This window comes from Diabrotica virgifera, chromosome 4 (assembly GCF_917563875.1).
Source record: "Diabrotica virgifera virgifera chromosome 4, PGI_DIABVI_V3a".
In the NCBI taxonomy this organism is placed as follows: domain Eukaryota; kingdom Metazoa; phylum Arthropoda; class Insecta; order Coleoptera; family Chrysomelidae; genus Diabrotica; species Diabrotica virgifera.
Genome location: NC_065446.1, coordinates 6875659 through 6897964, shown reverse-complemented (window position 1 = coordinate 6897964; position 22306 = coordinate 6875659). Strand labels below are relative to the sequence as shown.

General features: G+C 31.5%; 2 protein-coding genes across 2 annotated transcripts; both read left to right on the top strand.

The window, feature by feature from the left end:
• The first annotated feature begins 1401 nt into the window (after positions 1-1401).
• LOC126882900 (THO complex subunit 4-A) lies at positions 1402-14193 on the top strand. The gene is made up of 3 exons (XM_050647976.1): positions 1402-1724; positions 1846-2278; positions 13843-14193. Exons 1-3 carry the CDS (start codon positions 1500-1502, stop codon positions 13941-13943), a joined length of 759 nt encoding a protein of 252 aa, XP_050503933.1. The 5' UTR covers positions 1402-1499; the 3' UTR covers positions 13944-14193.
• Positions 14194-18733: 4540 nt separating this feature from the next.
• LOC126882899 (BRISC and BRCA1-A complex member 1-like) lies at positions 18734-20338 on the top strand. Its single transcript, XM_050647975.1, has one exon. It carries the CDS (start codon positions 18857-18859, stop codon positions 19790-19792), a length of 936 nt encoding a protein of 311 aa, XP_050503932.1. The 5' UTR covers positions 18734-18856; the 3' UTR covers positions 19793-20338.
• The last annotated feature ends 1968 nt before the right edge of the window (positions 20339-22306 follow it).

The following is a 22306-nucleotide window of genomic DNA, read 5'->3' as shown; positions in this document are numbered from 1 at the left end:
GGATTTTCCGTTTTCGAGTTATAAGGAAATAAAATGTTGAGATTTCCTCGTAGCGCTAAATATATATTTCCATTTTCTGGGTATAAAAAGCTGTAAAATCACTAAATAACCATACCACATAATTCCTCCTCGTTTGCGGATTATGAATAAACTGGTTTTTTTAATTAAAAATACGCTATGTCTAGGTACACGCTAACGTGTACGCAAATAAAAAAGTTAGGTACACGCGAAACGTCATCAATTCAGTGACGTCACTATTTAGCGTGCACTGTTACTGGTTTTTTGGATACACGCTAACTTGAGCCACGTGTATGCTGTGGTAAGTATATACCGCGAGTGTTCGAGTGTTGGAATTTGTCTAATCGCGTTGTGTTCACATTTTAATATTGATTCGTAAAGAGTTTCATTTTTTTATTTGTTTAGTGTTTTTTTAATTAACTATGGAATGTGGGCAATTATTTAGTTCTTTTAATGAGTTTAACATGATTTTAAAACAGTATGAAAAAGATAAGAGACAAAAATTCATGATTAACGGATACAGGGCGATTGATTAGTGTGATAAAGCTCAGTAGACCGGCTATAGTAATAGATAGCAATAAAAGTTAATAAAAAAAATTGTAGGAAACTTTGAGCTTCATATTACAAAATTAGTTAAAATGTTACAGGGCGTTCGATAACATAGTGGCAGACCAAACGTATGTTTTTTTTTTAATGGAACACCCTATATTTTATTTTATTTTCGAAATCTTCTTAACTTCCCCATCACAAAAATATAAAGGTTTATTATGTTATATAGGATAGGGTATTTACAAATATTAACATATTTTCTATGAAAATGGTAACAAGTTCAATTCCCTGTATAAATAGAAATAAACACAACAGCATTTTTTTTATAGTTTATAAACTGGTATAATTGACTTACGTAGTAAACAAATCTTTAACAATATTTTGTACATTTCATGTCAATTAAAATTTATTTCGCTAACGTGAATATAATACATACACATTAATTTATTACATTATTAAGTTTGAAACATTTGAATAGTTCTGCTTCCCTTCCCCTCTCCTTATAATATCAAATATTTTTCTATCAAACAAACAATAAACATATCAAATCAAAATAGCGTGTACCAAAATATAAAGTCACTGTGTACGCTAAATAATGACGTCACTGGCTTAATGAAGTTTAATTCGCGTGTACCTAACTTTTTTATTTGCGTACACGTTAGCGTGTACCTAGACACAGCGTTAAAAATAATGAAAATTAAAAATTTCGAAGAAAAAACATTTCACTTTGGTTGCCTACACTGTAGGGAAGTTAGTATTTGATTTTAAACAGTTGGCTCGTCTGTATAAGTTTTACCACTTCCACTTATTTGACAGAAAGACGTTCGTGCTCGCTCGGCGCCATTTAATTTTCATTGTTGACAGCGAGGTGAAAGTGACGCCATCGGCCATCGTAGTATTTTTATTTCATCAGTAAGCCATAATATCCAAAAATGGTTGATAAAATTGAAATGAGTTTGGACGACATAATCAAATCAAACCGAACACAACGAGTCCGAGGAGGCAGAGGGGGCGGAAGAGGTCGTGGAGGAGGCGGTAATAGGAGCAGCGGTGGCGGTGGCCAACGCCGTGGAGGAAATTTCAGAAGTTCAGGTCGTCCCGGTGGAAATGTGCAAAGAAGTCGTGGGCGAGGCGGCATATCTCGCAATTACACGCGGGTAACTACATTTAGTACTTAATTTTAATATTTTTTATATATTTTGAGGCTCGGGCTGGAATGTCGTGGAGTCTTCTTAAAATACACCAGAAGCTATAGATGCTGACCAATTGTTTCTTTAGGGAGACGTAAACAGTGCATGGAAGCATGATCTATTTGAAGGGTATGGCCCAAGAAAAGTTGCAGCTGCTAGAGCTACAGTACAAGCCACTATGGGACCAACTAAACTTTTGGTTTCTAACCTAGATTTTGGAGTATCCGACTCAGATATACAGGAATTGTTTGCTGAATTTGGTGTCCTGAAGGGTGCTGCTGTACATTATGATCGATCTGGAAGGTCCCTTGGAACAGCAGATGTTATTTTTGAAAGAAGGAGTGATGCAATCAAAGCCATGAAGCAGTACAACGGAGTCCCACTTGATGGAAGAGCTATGAATATCCAGTTAGCAACATCAGAAATACCTGCTCCACTAAGAAGGCCTGCCAGTAGTAGTGTTGATAGAAAATTCCAAAGCAGAAGTCCTAGGGGAGGCAGCAGAGGTAGACTTCCTAGAGGTATGTATCAATATATACATTTGAAAGTGATTACTAGTATAGTATAAAGGTACAAGCTCTAAGAAACATGAATTTTTATATCATAATTATCATTCTTATATCATTTATTTGGATAACTTGGATTTATATGGATATTCTTTATCTTGTGTATTATTAAGGTGATACAGTAGCGATCAACAGGTAGCCAAAACGCGTTCCAAGATTGCGGCTGTAATTTTGAATATTTTTTCGAGATATTTGGCACACGTATTCGTAATATAATAAAGAATGGCGGTACAGAGCCCAATTTGAAAAATATATTAATATGTGGAAATTACTCTGTAATTAAATACAATATTAAAAAAACGATCCTGTACCGCCATTAAAAAGAACAAAAAAATACACTTTCTTCAAATAAACTTTTTTATCCGATGCCTAGATTTTGTGTCATTTTGGAACTACTAATGAAATAAAAAATTTTAGTATCGAGGTCGAAGTTTTTTTTTTATATCTAAATGGATTTATAAATTCAAAACGTTTTCAGTCCTGAAGGACTATCGTTGGTGAAGATAGTATATTGACGGCAGAAAGGCAAGACCACAACTAAAAAATTTGTATAGAATGAGTTACTTCGGTTTTTGCTTTAGAATAATTGTATTGACACCTATTAAACAGCGGTTACTGCTGGGAAAAATTTCTCGAAGGCTTTCCCAGCTGTAACCGCTGTTTAGTAGGTGCTGGTACACTTATTCTAAAGCGAAAACTGAAGTAACTCATTTTATACATTTTTCAGTTACGAAGTCATGCCTTTCCGCCGTCAATATGCATCAGTAGATGGAACTAGCTACATAATGGGGCCAAATGACTCTTAAATTACAGAATTAAAGTTTTAAAAATAATAACACTTCTATAAAAAAGTACTTTTTATAATACCACGTTTTTATTATAATATATAGGACACAATATAAAATTATTAACTATAGTGTTGTTATAATTTTGTTATATTAGGTTACCCATTTGAAATAAAGATATCTATCTATCTATCAAAAAAGAATCTTGTAATTGATTTTAATTTCATATAAATCAAGGAAAATGTTTAAAATGGTAAAAAATTAATTTAACATGTTTTGAAAGAATAATTCTAACGTTTTTAACTATTTAGAATGGGAAATAAGCCACAATATTATTAAAAAATGATTTTTATTAACGTTTCGACGCCCAAATTGGGTGCCGTTGTCAAAATACAAAATACTATTCAATAGTATTTTGTATTTTGACAACGGCACCCGATTTGGGCGTCGAAACGTTAATAAAAATCATTTTTTAATAATATTGTTGCTTATTTCCCATTCTAAATAGTTAAAATTGTAAAAATGCCACAAGAAAATAGCTTCAGAACAACATTAATTCTAACGTGCTATGTACTAAGAGTATAAGTCATAAAAAAGATTTTTCGGAATTCTTGTATGTTTTAAATTATATAATTAATAAGGTATTACCAAAGTAGAAAGTAAAATAGTTAATTACTAGTTTATTAATCAAATTTCATCACCATTTTCATATTTAGTTGTAAAGGTAGACTTCCGCACCAAGTGACCGAGACAGGAGACCGCGACAGGCGACGGATAGGTCGCGATTAGACGATAGTTGGTCGCTGGTCTCTGTCGCGGGCTGCAGAACTACCCTGATATAATTGCATTGAGAGCAGTCGTGGGGAGACCTCGCCTGTCGCGGTCTCCTGTCTCGGTCGCTTGGTGCGGAAGTCTACCTTAATAGTTATTTCATCAGTGGTAAAAGAGACTTTGAAAAGTCCTAATAAAAAATTTTCGTTTTTGACTTATACTCTTAATACATAGCACTCTAGAATTGTGATATACCTTAATATAGCTAATATCATATTAACTTAACAAAATATGAAAATGCTAACTAAAATAAACTAAAAAAAATAGGGAACACCTGGGGACCTGTGTCTCTCGGGTTTTCTTGTTTTAGGATTATTGAATTGATACTTATTTTTGTCTGGGGAGGGGGTCATAACCTCCATGACACCCCCCTTGGATCCACCACTGGTCAAGTGTGATCCATCCACGCTTTACAGTAAATTCGTAAAAAACAAAAAATTAGTTACAAAGTAGACATATAGTAATGTTTATTTTATTTATATTTATTTATATACGGGATTACCCCCATTACAAAACAAACAGTATAAAATCAATCTCTGTAATATCTACTAAACTAGAGTAAAATAAATCTTAATTACACATTAAACAAAAATGAGATATTAATAGTTATCAAGTACACATATTACATCTATTACACAAATCAGTTAAAATAAACAACAAAGTACCTGTCAAGCTCTTTTAATCCGATTCTTAAAAGTAGCCAAGGAGACACCAAACATTTCCAAGTTATTCTCGTTTATAATTTTTAGTGTTCGCTCAATGGGCGAATGCATACCATAGTTTGTTCGATGAAAAGGTATATAAAACAAATCAACATGTCTGAGACTTCTGGAGGGAACATATAAATTAATAGATTGGAGAAGTTCAGAACAACAAATTAAACCATTTATTAATTTAAACACATATACCAAATCAGACTTATCTCGTCGACTTTTTAATAAATTCATGTTGAGTGTTTTTAAAATATAGGTATAATCATGATTAGTAATGCGTACGTTTAATTTGTATGCACAATATCTCAAAAATTTATTCTGCAATCTCTCCAATGTAGTAGAATGAGCTTGGTATTGTGGAGACCATACAATAATGTAATGTAGTGAGTAGTGTATCCGAAAATTCACAAAATGTCAAAAATCTAAGGCTGAATCTAAGTATTACTTGCTAGCAAAAGTTACTGAAGTTACTAGAATATTTACTGCACAGAGATGAATTTTGAAATGGGTCAAAATTTTAACCGCTGCACTTCTTGTGTTAATGTTGAATGCATCAATCTCCTCAATAGTGAAAAAAGGTCGAACACTTCAATAAAATAATTTTATAAAATATCGCTCATTTACCAGAACAACGTGATATCTCGAAACATCTGATTTTTTTATTATCGGTTAAATAAATTCGCCGTATTTCATTCTATATACTGTAATAACGTGGTATCTTTAACATAGAAGTAAAATGTACTTTGTAGGGAAAGAGACAGAAATGATGTGACAAATCATCTTGTAACGTTGTCTCTTTCTGACACCTCGTTATTTTCGATAGCGTGACATATTAGTTGTCATCTGTATGACGTAGGGTGAAGTGCTATCTGTTTTCACAAACAACGTGACATCACAACTATACCACACTATCATTGCAAAGGTAAGCTACAATCAAATGTTTAATTTTATTTCTAAAATGTAACAAAGGTATTTAACTAGTTCTTCCAGAAAAAATACAGTTACATGTGAAATAGTCTTGTCATTGATATCACGTTGTTGTTGTGAAAATATAATTTTTCAAAGGTAATATCAAAAGAAGAACCAGTATTGATGATAAACTTGATTTTTTTGTTTTGAATATTTGTTGTTGTGCACTTTTTTCAGAAAAAATATATTATTTCACAGTTTACTATGTCATTTTATCACATTAAACATACTAATACAAATTCATAAAGAGTGTTATTTTTACAGATGGGGTCGCAAAATACTCAACTTAGCATTAGAAAATAATAGTGAGGTTGCTGGATCTTCCGGTAATGAGGTTGATAATTCTAAGAATTTTGATTTTGATAATGTTTTTGGTAAGTGAGAATTCTATTGACACCTCATACCAAGATACTAACCAGGATAAAACGTTACAGGACATCTTAAATGTACATCCAACTAATGCAGAGGAAAATGTAACTACTGCACAGCTTGAGCCGCCAGTAACTGATGAAACACCAATGAAAAAGGGAAAGAAGAGAATAAGACAGGAGAGTGAATGGAAGAAAAATGTGAAAAAATTAAGAAATAGTGGAAAAGCATACCAATCCCCCAAATCCGGTAAAATTGTTCCCGGACGCTCTTCAAAGCCACCATGCAAAGATCCACCATCAACCTGTACATTCAAATGTCAAGTAAATATCACAGAGAGTCAGCAGCAACAACTTTTAGCACAATACTGGGCTCTGGGGTCATTGAAAAACAATGGACATTCTTAGCTAACAACGTCGAAACAGTTGTCCCAAAACATCGTTATGTCAAAGTTGATGCTCAGGGATGTGTTGCTCCAAAGCGTGAAAATAATAATGCATATTTTTTAACTGTGTCTGGGGTGAAAACCAGAGTATGCAGACACTCGGCACATTCTCAAATTGAAAAGGAGATAAAGAGACAGCTAAGATCAGGACCAATGTATACCCCTGATGCTTTTATAGGTGCCATAAAGGCAGCGAGGAAAAAAAGTACTCTGTTTCATGTCAACGAAATGTGTTACGAAGATTTTTATGATTGGAAAAACGTATGTAATCAAATCAATTTAACTTTAACAAAAGATATGGATAACAACCCTGTCAAACTGTCAGAAATTAAGGTTATTAATTTCGAAAAGGATGATCCTTCAGGCATATCTTTTAAATATTCATATGCTGATGAAGAGTTTCGAAAGGCAATAGTGATAAAAAAAGAAAAACATTAATATAGAATTGACTAACGCATATTCACAGAAACCTGGTTTAGCTAACAGGAAAAAAGCAGATCTAATGGATTTGATTAAGAAGAATCTCATCCCAAGATATCACAGAACTTTTTACAAAGCTTTATTTTACGGTATCATTTACATTTTTAGTCCAATTGAGTAATGCTGACTACTGACTATACTTTTTTAGGATAAGTAGTCTATTTTATATTGCGTTAACCTTAAACTTATCACTCAAAACTGTTTTGTAAAGTGATTAGGTATTTGTTTCATTACTAATACTAATACATTATGTAGTAATATTTTTACTTAATGTTCATTTACAGCATTTTTTTTACTTCGGGTGTTCAAAGCATATTCATGAATGATCATTATTCACAATTTATTTTAAGATATTTTATAACTTCCAATAAAGATTTGAATAAAAACCAGCAGTTTTATTTATTTGAGTTACCAAAAACCAGAAAATTTTATCATCTACAATGTTACAAGTTAATTTATTGCATTACTTTCTTTCTATATTTTCAGAAAGAATGTGATATATGTGTTTCTTTTTTTTGTATGTCTTAATTCTATAAGTATAATAATAAAATCTAGATAAAATAACTGGTTTTATTCAAAGGTAATAGTTAAAATATACACCAATTACAATTTCAAGCAAATTAATGTAGTCATTACCAGTTTATGATTTTTTGAAACTTAAAAAATGCTCTCCTGTAAAATTGTACTTTTTGTGATATCACGTTGTTCTGGTAAATGAGCGATATGTTTACCAAGATAATAGCTATTTCCTAACAATTATTACAGTGACAGTACATACAGTAAAGCCTCCATTGACCGAAATCATTGGAGGGGAGGCCCTTTCGGATAACAAGAATTTCGGTTAAAAATATTGTTTTCTGTACAGTAGAACCCCAATTATCCGTGCTTCTCGGGATCTCGGGAATTAAACACGGTGGCTGAAGTATATCACAATAGATATTTTTCTGTTTTCAGTCAAATTGACCCCAGCGGTCAAAGTAACCCCATTTTACGGTAACCTAAAAACAAAAATTACATTACGTATTTTTAATTCGAGCACATTGAGACAAATATCTGATATTGGTCCAAGCTAAAAGTGTTAAATGTTGCTATTAAATTGGAAATACAAATATTAACTATGAAAAACACGTAAATATCCTTGCAGTATATAGAGCCTTTGCCCAAGTAACTATGATAGCCTCGTATATCTTGATATACGTGTTTTTCATCTCAAGTGAGGTTGTGTTTATTATTATTTACGAGGTTTTCATTTTTCGTAGCTTATTGCACACCTCCAAATACTAGGTCGATACAATACAAATCTTTTGATTTAAGGTTCATAAAATGTTTCTATATGCCGGATTACCTTTTGTTGTTCACAAAAAACATTTCTGCAAGTCGAATTTCTCAAAAAAACACTCCAAATTAAGTACCAAATTCTTGGTTATAAATGGATAGCGCTTATCTAAAAGGTACCAACAGCCATTTTGCAGTTTTGAGTAAAATAAGATTAAAAACTTAACAGCTTTAAAAATCGACATTTCATTATTTTTTAATTTTCTCAATTTTTTTAGGAGAAAGATTGAGTTTAGATATTTGTCTTATATAAAAAAATATAATAAAATAGTTTTTCTCTTTGTTGTAGTATGAAATGGCGCTTGGTTCTTTTTTGATAAAATCTAAATAATGTATGTGATTCTGTTTAAATGCTACTTTTAGGATTTGGATCTTTTTATATAAAACTACTGTTTACTTGGATCGTTTTATTAAATAACAGAACATTAATAAGTAGTTGTTCGTACCATTCAATTATAACCTTTTTTAATAACATGTCAACATTCATTAAGCGTTTCCACATCAAAGTCAATAGTCTCGCCAAATCCTTCTACGTCATCTTCAAAATTCGCACCTCTTAAATCTCTATAAAAATGTTTTACATCATTTGGTACAAACGACATCAACGTTTTAAGATCAGCAATTTTTTTTTGTGATAATTCCTTCCCGTCTGGATAGAGTTTAAAAAGTTTGGATGCAAAAAAACTGTTATTATTATCGGAAGGTCTACCTTTGGTAATCTTTTTTATATTTATTTCTTTAAATTCTTCGCTCTCTTTGTGAGAATATTTCATAAAAATGGACTGAGGATGGTCTTTATCTAACATTATTACTCTAGCTTTAAGCCAACTGATTTTTTCGTTGTTAATATTTGTTTTTCTGTTAGTTATAGATTTTTCAATTTGTGAAGTGCCAAAGAAGTCGTCCTTCGTCATTTCACATGCAACGAACTTCTTTTTCTTAGAGCAATTCTCTAAGACTTGTTTAAATTCATTAAGCGTATACAAGCGTATTTGGTATTTTAGCGATCTTTCAACTTCCCCAAAATCTGTGTCATTTGGAAGGAAGCTATGGCCGGGAATCAAATATTTAAAGTAAATAGTTTTTAAAGAAGGGCGAGTTTCTAGGACAGCTTTCAACATTAACACAATTTTTATGTTTCTATTTTGCCCACCGCACGAGTCGGACCATAAAATTAGTTGTTCTTTTCCTTCAGCCAAATAATTATCAACAAATTTTTTTAAGCAGGATCCTACTTCCTGAGCTCCACGACCAGCCATACTTTCTGTCCATATAAAGCAGTATGGTGTGTTGGTTGATCCTACATGTACTCCTTCATGGTAAAGTGAAAGTTGCCGTTTATAATACACCAAATTAGTTGGTAGTTTCGGTAAACCCAAAACCTTTTCCATATCGTATGTTACAACTTCAAGTTTACGATTACTTTTTGTTTGCTCCAAATCTCGTTTCGCGTGCATCTTTTGAGTTTAGTAGATGATTTTCATGCTCAGATTTATATTGTTCTTCTAAAAGATCCTTATTTTTAATTTTAATATTAAAAGAGTCGCATACGTTGCATGTATCTTTTACAGGGGGTTTGCGCCGTAGGTTAAAATTTTCGTAAAAAATTGTCTTGTATGTGGAGAATCCGATCTTATCATTAGTTTCTTCTTCATTATATAAGTTATACATTTTGTTAAGTGTCAAATCTGTGGCCAAAAATCTTGCATCTGTTTCATTCCTACAGTAATGTGAAATATATGTAGGAAATTTAGCTATTTGGCTTATAACTTTATTTTTGATTTCTTGTGATATCTTGTTATGCCCACCAATTTTAAAACCCCTTTCGTCCTTAACATTTCCGGCCTTGATTTTGTTTAACGCAGTGTTTACTCTTTTTGGAGAAATTCTCAACGTCTGTATGTACATATCTCTGCATACCCTTACATTATTTATTTCATATATCCTGGTGTTTTGTCTTCTGTTGCTTTCTATGTTTCTCTTTCTTTTTATGCCTTGTACTTTTATTGTAGCAGCAATAAAGGCTGTTTGGGCATTATAGGATTCAAGACCCCAGAATTGTTGAAACCATTTTTCTCTTATGGAGGATAAAACGTGTTCATTACATTTTAATGTACATTTACACTGAAAGTCGATATATTGTTTTGGTTCCTTCAATATTCCTTTAAGGCTATGGGTACATAATTAGCAAATATTTTACGTGTATCCCTACTTTTTCTGTCTTTACACGGCAAATTACGTGTAGTAAAATTCACACTGGTGTGGATATGTAAACATTACTAGAATGTCATTCTACTTGAAAATGTCATAATTAATTTAAAGAGATGGCTTTTGAATGTTCTTGGATAACTGTTATTTTTATAATTGCAAATTATTAATTCAGTTAATAAATGTGATAATTTTTTCACTAACTATGTTTTCAGTGATTGTAATAATTTATTTGTACAACAAAAACTAATAATCAATCGAGAAAAGAGGAAAAGTGTTAAAGTGATTTTTTAATAATATGTTGTTATTTTGGAACGCTTACAATTTTGAACATCTCTAACAACAAAATACTTGGATCACAGGATATATCTGATGTATTCTCTGCTTGGATCTTTCACAAATAATACACAATAAATATCTTTTTATTAAGTTCACGTCTTAAATCAATTATTTATCAAATACACTATATATAAATAATATTTAATCAATTTCTCAAAATATTCCCGATGCAATGTCAAATATTTAAAATTGTCACTGATTGTCAGTGTCTGACTGACAATATATGCTGACAATATTATATTCGGTTGAGTGCGTTGTAAGACAAAGACAGATTTGGAAAATATTACCACGGCATTGTGTTCATTTTTTTCAAATCCTGAAAAAACCAATAAATATTTTTGAAAAATTTAAACGCAGAATGAAAGACTAAATTATTACCGAGGGCCGAAAGTCCCTTAGAATAAATAAAAAGTTTATTTTGAATGAGATATTTGAATTTAAAAATCACACTAAATTTTCTCTTAGTTTTTTCACCCCTGTAACTTATTAAAATAAACATTGTAGAAGTTCTCAGGGACTTTCGGCCCTCGCTAATAACGTAATCTTTCATTCTGCGTTTAAATTTTTCCAAAATACTTATTAGTTTTCTCAGGATTTGAAAAAAATGAATCCCCATTTGAATAGCATTGCAGCCGAAAATACGTTCCGATCCTCTTAACGGTGTAGTGTTTTTTGTTGCCGTCTTTTAATTTTTTTCTAGATTTAAAAGTCTGCCCGGGATATTTTGCAACTCTTCCTTTCTTTGGCCGACTTGTTTGACGAGTGTGGTGTTGTGGTTCGTCTTCTTGTTCGTCTTCTTGTTTGTCTTCTTGTTCGTCTTCTTGTTTGTCTTCTTGTTCGTCTTCTTGTTCTTGGTCTGTAGAGTCAGACTCATCAGCTATGGCTTCTTTCGGGTCAAATTCACTACCCGAGTCTTCAAAATCGGTAAAATGGAGCTCATTATCTTCGTCTGGCATACAATCAATGGAGGCGGTAAAACAAGGAACCTAAAATATTATTGAATTTTCAACACCGTTACAAGCATTTCACTAAATTATTTAAAAGAATATGTAATTTAATACAGATTTAACATACCTCAGTTTTCGAACTGTCTGTTTCACCAGGCACTTGTTGCAAATCTAATAATTGGATTTCGATATTATTTGTTTTAGCACAGTTTGCTTCCAAACAGTTGTTTATCTAAAATAATAAACACATCAGTTTCTGAATAATCTAATAACAAGATACATAATAATATAAATTATTAATAATTATGAAATTACTATTGTTTGTTATTATAAAAAATTAAATATAACATACCGAAGTTGTCATTGAAATAATTTCGGTGGATGGCTGTGGCAAATCAACAGTGGGGTTATTTGTTCTGACACCGTCCATACAGTTGTTTGGCTAAAATAATAACAAACGTTATTTTTTCTGGAATATCCAATTGACGAAATGAACAGAAATGTAATAATATTAACAGTAAGAGGTAATATGAATTTCTACTAACTATTATAAAATCAACAAGTAATATTTAATATCCATTAATATAATAATTTATACCGGAACTGTACATCAACATCGGAAACTATATTATTTCTAAACAGATCCAAGCGACAAAATCAATAAAATTTACAGAGATCCATGCGTCAATTATAAAAAAATCATTGTCATGTTTTGCTACGGATTAAAAAGAATATGCCTAAATTACGTTATCATGCCTAAAAGTAATGTTTTACATCGCTATGAACAAGTAATAGAGGATTACAAGTCCTATTTAAGTATTTTACCTCTCTGTGAAATGTTCTAACCTTAAAACCGAGTAAATATTTTATACATACATACCTGTTTAGTCTCTATGTCATTATCCAATCCACAATCTGGTTGGATTAAGGCCATATTCAAAATCAAAGCACTTCTTCCGCTCATTTTATATATTTTAGCACCACTTAAACAGGATTATCAGAAGCAGTTTACGAAAACACGTTAATCAAAAGAAAACCAAATGATTGAAATGAAGAATGTCAAAAGAAATCCAAGCGACAAGATAAATCTTTTGTCGCTTGGATCCGTTTAGAGATAAACAAATTCCTGTAATTCATAACACGCAACTTGGTAACCTTTGCCAAAAGAGGTCTCTGACGTTCAGTTGGTGTTTGAGACTTTTTAGATAAACAAAGTTTAATATTATCAGGTAGTTGATATATTTAGGTCAGAAATGGCAATTTGGCGCTTGTTCCCTTTTAGATAAGGGCTATCCAAATATACGTGGTATTCACACTAATTAAAGAGAGTAATTGATATACGTGGTTTCTTTTTTCGGCTGTAGAAAATAGTCTAGTGTATTTGGATTTTTTCTAACAGTTGTAAATCGTAAGATATAAGGTTTTCAAACTAAAACCACCAAAATGTCATTTTCGAAAAAAAATGGGATACGAGGTTTTCACACTAAGCCATTGTTATATCAAATTACATAGTATTGGAGAGATATAGCTGCAAAACATTGTTGTCAAAGGAAAATGCAAAAGAAAATAGAAGCATTCTTTAATAAATATTTTAAATGTGTCCATTTTTCTTAATTGGTTTGTATGTTTAATTCCGCTCTTTATTTGTATGAAAGCGATGTTGACAAATTAACATAGAATTGTTTTCGTTTTGCGATAAAAATTTACTTTTTATTGACGAAATTATTGAAACTTCATTTAGGCAGCATTCAAGTATTACGTAACGCGATTTTTGACCCCCCTCCCCCCTTCGTAACGCACTCTAATGGGCGTTTAACTATTGCGTAACGCAATTTTTGAAGATTTTTGACCCCCCCACATCCTGCGTTACGTAATACTTGAACAGCCCCTTAACTGAGGTTTTACTGTACTGACATACATTTATGTTTTGATTTAACTTGTTTGCAAATCAATCATTATGTTTATGCAAAGATCTGTTGGATTGACTGTATGTGTACCTTCTCAAGTATACATTGTTGGAACAGTAATATTAGATATTACTAATTTGTGACAAATATATATTCTTAATGTATCTAAAACATCTCTTTTGTCTCTTTAGGGGGAGGACGTGGCCGTAATCCAAGAAACCAGCAGGCAAAGCAGCCAACAGCTGAAGAACTGGATGCAGAACTAGATGCTTACACAAAAGAAGCAAAGTAAATTCGGGGGGATATTAGACTTTGATCTGTTTTCACACGTGTGTAAAGTTTATGTTTTGTGAGCGTATTTTTTTATGTCTTTCTTAATACGCTACTAAGAATATACGAGTTGTTTGTTCAGTTTACTTTTAATATTTTGAAAGGCAAGAAAATGGTTTTGATGACATAAACGTTATCTGTAAATTTTATTATTAGAATAAATGTAATTATTTAGTAACAACAGTTTTTTAATAAATAATTTTTAAATAATATCCGTGAGTTTTTAATAAAATGCCCATATACTTGAGTAATAACCAATATCAAAATGTCAATTTTCAGACTTATGGAAACTTTCTTATGTGACACCAATATATAAATTTGGTAATAAATCTAACATTAGTAATACCGTCCTATATCTCTTCTTAGTGCTATACCAAAAGTTTTTGAAAGTATTGTTACTGATTTCTTCATCTTTGGCAGACCAAACTTATGTTTTTTTAAATGGAACACCCTATATTTTATTTTATATTCGAAATCCTGTTAACTTCTCCATCAAAAAAATATAAAGATTTGTTATGTTATACAGAGTATTTACAAAGTTATAACCAATTTTGTATGAAAATCGTAACAAGTTCAACTCCCTGTATAAATAAAAATAAGCACAACAGCAATGGTTTATTAATGCCATATTTTTTTTATTGTCAAAATTTTCAAGAATTATTGACATTGCTAATTTTCTTTATCAAAACAAGTACATTATTTTCTCAGTAATGTTAAATGGAACACCCTGTATTTTATATCATTATTGAAAAGTAACATTACCGTACTTTAATTTTTATATAACATTCCGGATGACCAAATTTATTAGTTTTCGAGATATTTTCATTCTTCAGAGCAAATTATTTTAGGTGTCTAAATTTTAAGTAAGCCATGACTGAATTGACGATTACTGATTATCAATCCGGTAATCAATATAGCAAATAAACAAATAAAAATAATTTATTAGTAATACATTTTACAAAAAAAACACAACCACAACATTTTTGAAACAATTAAAAACTACTTTTTTTATGTAAATGTAACAAATAAAGAAAGAAAATTAGTAATTAATTTTACAAAAAAACATACAAACACAAAATACAACATTTTGTGAAGACAATTAAACACTACTTTTGTATGTAACAATGTAACAAATAAAGAACGAAAAATAATTTATCAGTAATACATTTTGCAAAAAAAAACATGTTTGAAAAAATTTGAAGCTACTTTTAATAAAATATTTTTAATATTTAATTACATAAGGTGTTCAAAATTACCTCCTAACACTAAAAACGATTATTGAATGAGCTACTTACCCTACGAAGCATTTGTAAATTAACACATTGAAATACACTTCCTATTCTATTTTTCATCGCATCCCTTGTTGTTGGAGGTATTTTATAAACTTCATTATTAACGTAACCACAAAAATTCAGTCCAGTTTATTAAATTCTGGTGATTTGGGTGGTCACGCTACTGGTCCATTGAAAAATGAAAATATCTTGAAAACTAATAAATTAAGATGTAGGGAATGTTATCTAAAAATTAAAGTACAGTAATGGTACTTTTCAATAGTGATATAAAATACAGGGTGTTCCATTTAAAATTACTGAGAAAATAATGTACTTGCGTTTTGACTCACCCTGTATTTGATATAAAGAAAATTAGCAATATCAATCATTCTTGAAAATTTTGATAATACGTAAAAAATTATGGCATTAATAAACCATTGCTGTTTTGCTTATTTTTATTTATACAGGGAGTTGAACTTGTTGCGATTTTCATATAAAATTGGTTATAACTTTGTAAATACCCTGTATAACATAACAAACCTTTATATTTTTGTGATGGAGAAGTTAACAGGATTTCAAATTTAAAATAAAATATAGGGTGTTCCATTTAAAAAACATAAGTTTGGTCTGCCACTGTGTTATCGAACACCCTGTAACATTCTAACTAATTTTGTAATGTGAAGCTCAAAGGTTGCTAAAATTTTTGTTATTAACTTTTATTGCTATCTATTACTATAGCGCAGCTACTGAGCTTTACCCTACTAATCAATCACCCTGTATGAGCGTGTTGTAATAATCATCAACTTGAAGTGTGAAAAAAAATTGGTAAAATATTAATACATAATACTCTTAGTTTTATACCAGTAGGGTAAAATAGCAATAGAAAATTGTTCATTATGTAGGTATATTATGAAATAATTGCCTTTTGTATAGAAATAAGAATACAAAAAAATTTATGAGGCATAATATGAAATAATTCTTCTTTTTTGGCATACCCTCTGAATCATATCATTCCACATTTCTTTGCCTTTTGGCTTTTCCCACAGTTTCCTCTTCAGATTCCGTTATTATTTTGATTACAAAGCACATCCAATGTATGATATAATTTGCTTTTAATATATGATCCAATGAACGTGGGAGTATAATTTGTTTGAATCATATATGTGATCATTAAATTTGTTTTTAGAAAAATGCTGATTTGACTTTTGGATATATTTAGTGATAATAAAAATCGATATTTACTGCAGTTACATGATATTTAATATTAAAATAACATTGGAAGTGAGAGAATCTTTTTATGTACAGTAATCCCTCTTCAACCGCGGGGGTTACGTTCCGAAGAGAAAGGTGCGGTTGGCGATGAATCCACGATCCAAAGAAGAATATGACATATAATCCCAATTCGGATACGTATATTAGTAATACATAGAAAGAAATAATTGCATATCTGTGAAATAGTATTATCATATTGTTGTTCTGAAGCTATTATTATTAAGTATTATATCAACAAAAATAAAGACGCTGAGATCAGCGTCTACATTCGCCGGTATTTTAAACCTTCTGAACTATAAACTAATTGCCCTAGTCTTACTACTAAGAACAAGCGCCAGTGGCGTATCATGAGTAATTTAACGCGACTGGTTAATTATAAAAAATATATAAAAGTAATAAAACATTCTCATTAAAGATTCAACAGATATCGCAACCGCGGTTGATGAGCCGGCGGATAACGAGAGATTACTGTATTACCATTTGGACAGTGAAGTTGTTAAGCATAACCTTGGTAGGTATTGAAATATGAAATTTTTGCTTGACTATCTGTACATATCCTCCTCCTCTATATTTTCTCCTTCATAAGGACTTATAGTGGTGTCATGTAATTTGTTTGACTATTTCTGTCCAATTATCTCTCCTATGAGTGTTGTTTTACTTCGGAGAGTGAGTAACCAGTCATGTCCTTTAGTTGGTCCGACCATTGTACGGGAGATCTTCCTCTGGATCTTTTGCCCTCTACGTTGCCTTCAACTATCATTTGTTCCATGCCTTCTCTTCTTTTAGTTATACCGACAAACGAGATTCCAAGACAATCAACGCTAGTACTAAAAGGTACTCTTGATTTAAGTCGGTAAACACACCGTTTTCTAGGAAAATCGATTTGAAAATTATTCGTTTCCTCAGGTTGAAAAAAATTCGCAAAAAACGGTGTATTTTACCAACTTAAAGCAAAAGTAATTTTTAGTACTGGAATGCCTCATCATTAATCTAGTGTCAAAAATTCTTAAAAATAAAGATAAAAGAGTTAGGCCCGGTACTTTATGTCTCGATTAACAGCCCGTTAGTTAACGGAGGTTTAATCGGGACCTCTTTAGGGTCTCTTGCGTTGTAATAAATGCAATTATAATTATTATTATACTTATTTATAATTATAATAATACTTGTAATTGCATTTATTACAACGCAAGAGACCCTAAAGAGGTCCCGATTAAACCTCCGTTAACTAACGGGCTATTAATCGAGACATAAAGTACCGGGCCTTATGCGATAAAACAACCGTTGACCTACCCAAAACAGACGCATATGACCGGTACTAGAAATTCGCAACTAATGAAATCTATTCATCTCTGGAGTATAAATAAACGTACCTACCAGTTTTCGTTTTTCTAGATATAGTTTTTTTTTAATTTTTTTATTCAAGAAACGAAAAATTTTCAAATCGATTTTTTTTTAGAAAACGGTGTATCCTATCGCCTTAAAGTAAGTAGCCACAATCTAGGTACATCACTCTTTATAGTAATAACTTTTCAGGAACGGGAGGGACCGCAGACGTTCGGATACAATTAGCGTCTCTTTGCAAAGACAATGACGTCGACTTTGCAAAGTAACAAGACACTTACTCAACACACACATTACACCTGAGTGATAAGTTATACATTTACGTGGCTAAAGGTTCTAGTTCTAAACCAAGGCCAGAATCAGAGAAAAAAACTTTTCAGGTTCATTTTTAAATACATCTACAAAAAGGTACTACATATTTGATTCATTCATGCCTTACAATGTGTATATTTTTAAAGTACAGCAAAACTTATACCCATAGAGTTATATATTAGCATAGAGAGAGTGTCATTCAGAGCGAAGTGACGACACCATCTTTTTTATTTGGATTATTGCTGTTTCACTCTTACGCATAGTAAAGCTGCTACAGTTGTCCTCCTCTTCCGTGCCTATCTTCACACTGAATGTCATCATAGATTTTCGATACAATGTGTTAGAAAGAGATGCAGCAAACCAGTCCATGGGATCTTGTCGTCAGGAAGCGCGGAAGGTAGGCTCCCTCTATGTTAATATATACCTCTATGCTTATACCCATTATGCCCATTTCGCCGATTCAAGTTTATTAAGGCAACCCAAATTACACGGCGCAAAGTAGTGGCCAGGATTTAGACAGAATTATCCTGACTGATTACCTATAACAAGCCTACTAAAAAAGAAGAAGAGATTCAGATTCAACGTAAACATAAACATACCATCATAAAAATAAATTTTTTGAGTGATTTGTATTTCTTAATCTTAATAATCTTAGTCACATTTAAATAAAAACAACAAAATGGTAGAACGCATAATTCCAATACAAATGGAAGATGACGATAATTCAGGCGAAGAGTCTGGGGCTAATGCTAATGGTAATGTAGTAAATAGTGACACTACAAAAGAGAGTTGTGTGGAAAATTCCCAAGAAAAATCAGACCATAAAGAAAGTTCTCCAAATAATGAGAAGGAGCAGAAGCTTCTCATTTTAATAAAACCCATGTCAAAAACTAAAGACTTATTAGAGAATCTTAAAAAATACGATGTTTTTGAAGAACGCAGCAAATTTTCTTTACCAAACATAAATGTTCCCGAAAAAATTATTTTAGTTATAGATAGAGCTCAAGATGAACATTGCACAAGTTTTGCAGAAGCCAACGGTAAATACACACCATTGTCAATGCTCAGAAAGTCTCTACATCTGTTCGTAAATCTGAAACATTCGATCAATAAGAATCATGAGTTCGCTATTGTTCTTCTGAATGAAAATACTGCCACATGGGCACTACCTTTCACTAGTGAGTTGAGAAAAGTAAATAATTGTATTGAAAAAATAACACAGTGTGAAGTTGAAGATACATTTAACATGAATTTAGTTTTTGAAGAAATTTTACCCAACATTAAGATACCTCAAGATGAAATCGCTCCACCTTATATAATTCGTACTATAATATGTTACGGAAGATCATACACAATACCAGAAATTAAATTCTCAGAAAAAATTGTGAAATTGTTGGACAATCCGTTTTTTATTTGTGATGTACTGATGACCCATGAACCAGTCGATGATAGTAATTATTGTAATAAAATATTTGAATGTTTACAGAATATTGATAGAAAAGGTATATCATACTTTTTTCCAGTGGGTAGAAGTGCTTTAAGGTTGCATAATTCAATGGCAAAATTACTAGGACACGGTTTACAACGACCTTTTCAAACATTTCACAAAGAGTAAATAGTTCTCTGAGATTCATGTTAAACTATAGGTATGTTCCTTTGTTTTCTGGTGTACCACTAGTTCTGAAAAAATGTTAACAAAATGCTACACTAAGTCTTTCATTTGCAACATGTAGTGGTACACTACCATGTTCCATTGATAAGTGTAACACTAGTGTAGATAAATTTACACCTGTTTCTGAGAGGATGACTATCTATACTCGTCTTACGCAGTAACATTCAACCAAGTTAACCAAAAACTAAAGTATGAACACATTTTAACTTAATTTTTTATTTTGTTGTTTCTAACCTCACCAAAATAATCTGACTTGTTATAATCTTAACTCAAGGGTTAACTACACTAGAGCATTCCTTTGCTTAGTGGCACATCAGTGATTTTCGTTTGATATTAGCCAATGTAGCCTACACTCTAAAGTGCTACACTGGAAAACAAAGGAAAATACCTTATATTTATAATGTTGACAATGTTTCTTTAATGTATATATTTAAAAATTATTGATAATCTGTATAATTTTTCACTTGTATCATTACAAATTTCATTAAATTTGCTTTTTATTATTTTCTTAGCACACCTTTGATTCCATTTATTTGTGACTATATGCACATTTTCCTAGATTCTGAGATGCAGAATGAGATGGCTAGAGTATGTGAACTGGGTTTCTTGAACCACAAAGCACAACAGGTTGGTTTTTCATTGCATCAAGTAGATAAGTATCATCGTATCATGAAGAAAAAAAGAATGTGTGTGTACTTTGTACGCATGTAAGAAGTTATAATTCTATTATAATATAATCTAACTTCATATTATGATTTCAACGAAATCAATATATGTACCTATCTACTTTAAACAGTTTTTTGTATTGTATTTAAATAGGTATTAAACTAATTTTAGAAAGAACAAAAAGAATACCAAAAATTAAAAAAAAAAGGATATGACTTTGTCAGGATTTAAACACGGGACCTCTCGATCCCTAGGCGAATGCTCTACTGATCAGCTACCACCGCTTTTACATTAGTATTCAGTCGATCATTTCTAGGACATAACTACAAACACGGTGACAGATACATTAATTGAAAATAAACAATTCCAATAATACTTATAAAGAGGAAGACAAATCCACAGACATAAAAATTATAATAAATATATTTACTAAAAACACTAATAATATATTCTTTTCACGCACTCCTTATTTGCGCTACATAACTTAAAAGATGTAGCGACTAACACCATACTGTCGGTGTGCGCATGCGCGAGGGAATGTAAGAATTCACCCTCGTGCCTAAAGAAGTATAACTTCAAAATTACTTTTAGGCCAATTGCACAGAGAGGTCTCCTTTTGTTTCATAATAGAAGATCGAAGATCTAAAATGGATAATGAGAATTTGAACAAATTTATGTTTGTTCTAGCTTATTTGTAATCTAGCGAATAGGTATGAAGGTAGGGGCCAATCAAACTAATAAAATTTATTGGATTAACAATGACTTAAAAAAACTGCACATGATTAACTGTACTTAGAACAGCTTAAAAAATTGTACAGGTCACCAGACTTGAGAGGACATTAAAGACTTTAAAATTCAATACCGATTGAAAACGTCCTAATATCAATCCAAATATTTTTAGTGATTACTGTTCACAGATAACATCCAACTTGATCAAAGATATCACAGTAGTTTAGTCGATGACTAAAATTATTCAACCAATAAGTGCCACGAGCGTCAAATAAGACTTTATATATTTATCAAATAAATACTGATACTTGGAATAAATTGACAAGTTAATCTCGCCTTAAATATCTATAATAAAGAAAATTCGTCAGTTTAACTTTAAATTATCAAAATTAATCAAGTAATATAATCAAGTAATAAATTTTTAATCTACCCCTGGTTGTCGGGGTAGCTACCCCTACAACCACCATAGTGCCATGACACTTTTCTACAATATTCGAAATAAATGGCAGCAATGAGAAATGAGACTGGCTCCCCTTTTTTGAAGATTGGACAAATTATTGCTTTTTTAAGAACAGATGGAAAAACATGTTCGTCGATGCAGATATTAATTAGCTTAGTAACATCACCAAGTAAAATCAGCAGTACATCTTCAAGGATTTGTCAACTTGACCAACAAGGTGGTCGGATGACATCAAGCGCATCCAGAACAACTGGATTCAGGCTGCTCAAGATCGGATGCAATGGATAAATTATTTACGGGCGGCCTATGTTAAGCAGTGGACTCAAAATTTGTCGGACAATATTACCAGTAAATTGTATTAAAAAAAAATCATCATTTATGACTCCATAATAGTACGCCCTCATGTAGGGGGGTGGGGGCACGCTTATCATTAATAATGCTAGCAAAGTTTTGAGACGAGACGAAATCAATAACACTATATAAATAAAGCAATATTAAAGCTATGTAATTTAACGATCATTAAACATTCAATATATCTTTAATAATTGAATTGATAACCATGAAAACGCTTCTACTAATGGTAGGGAAGCAAAGTATGCTAA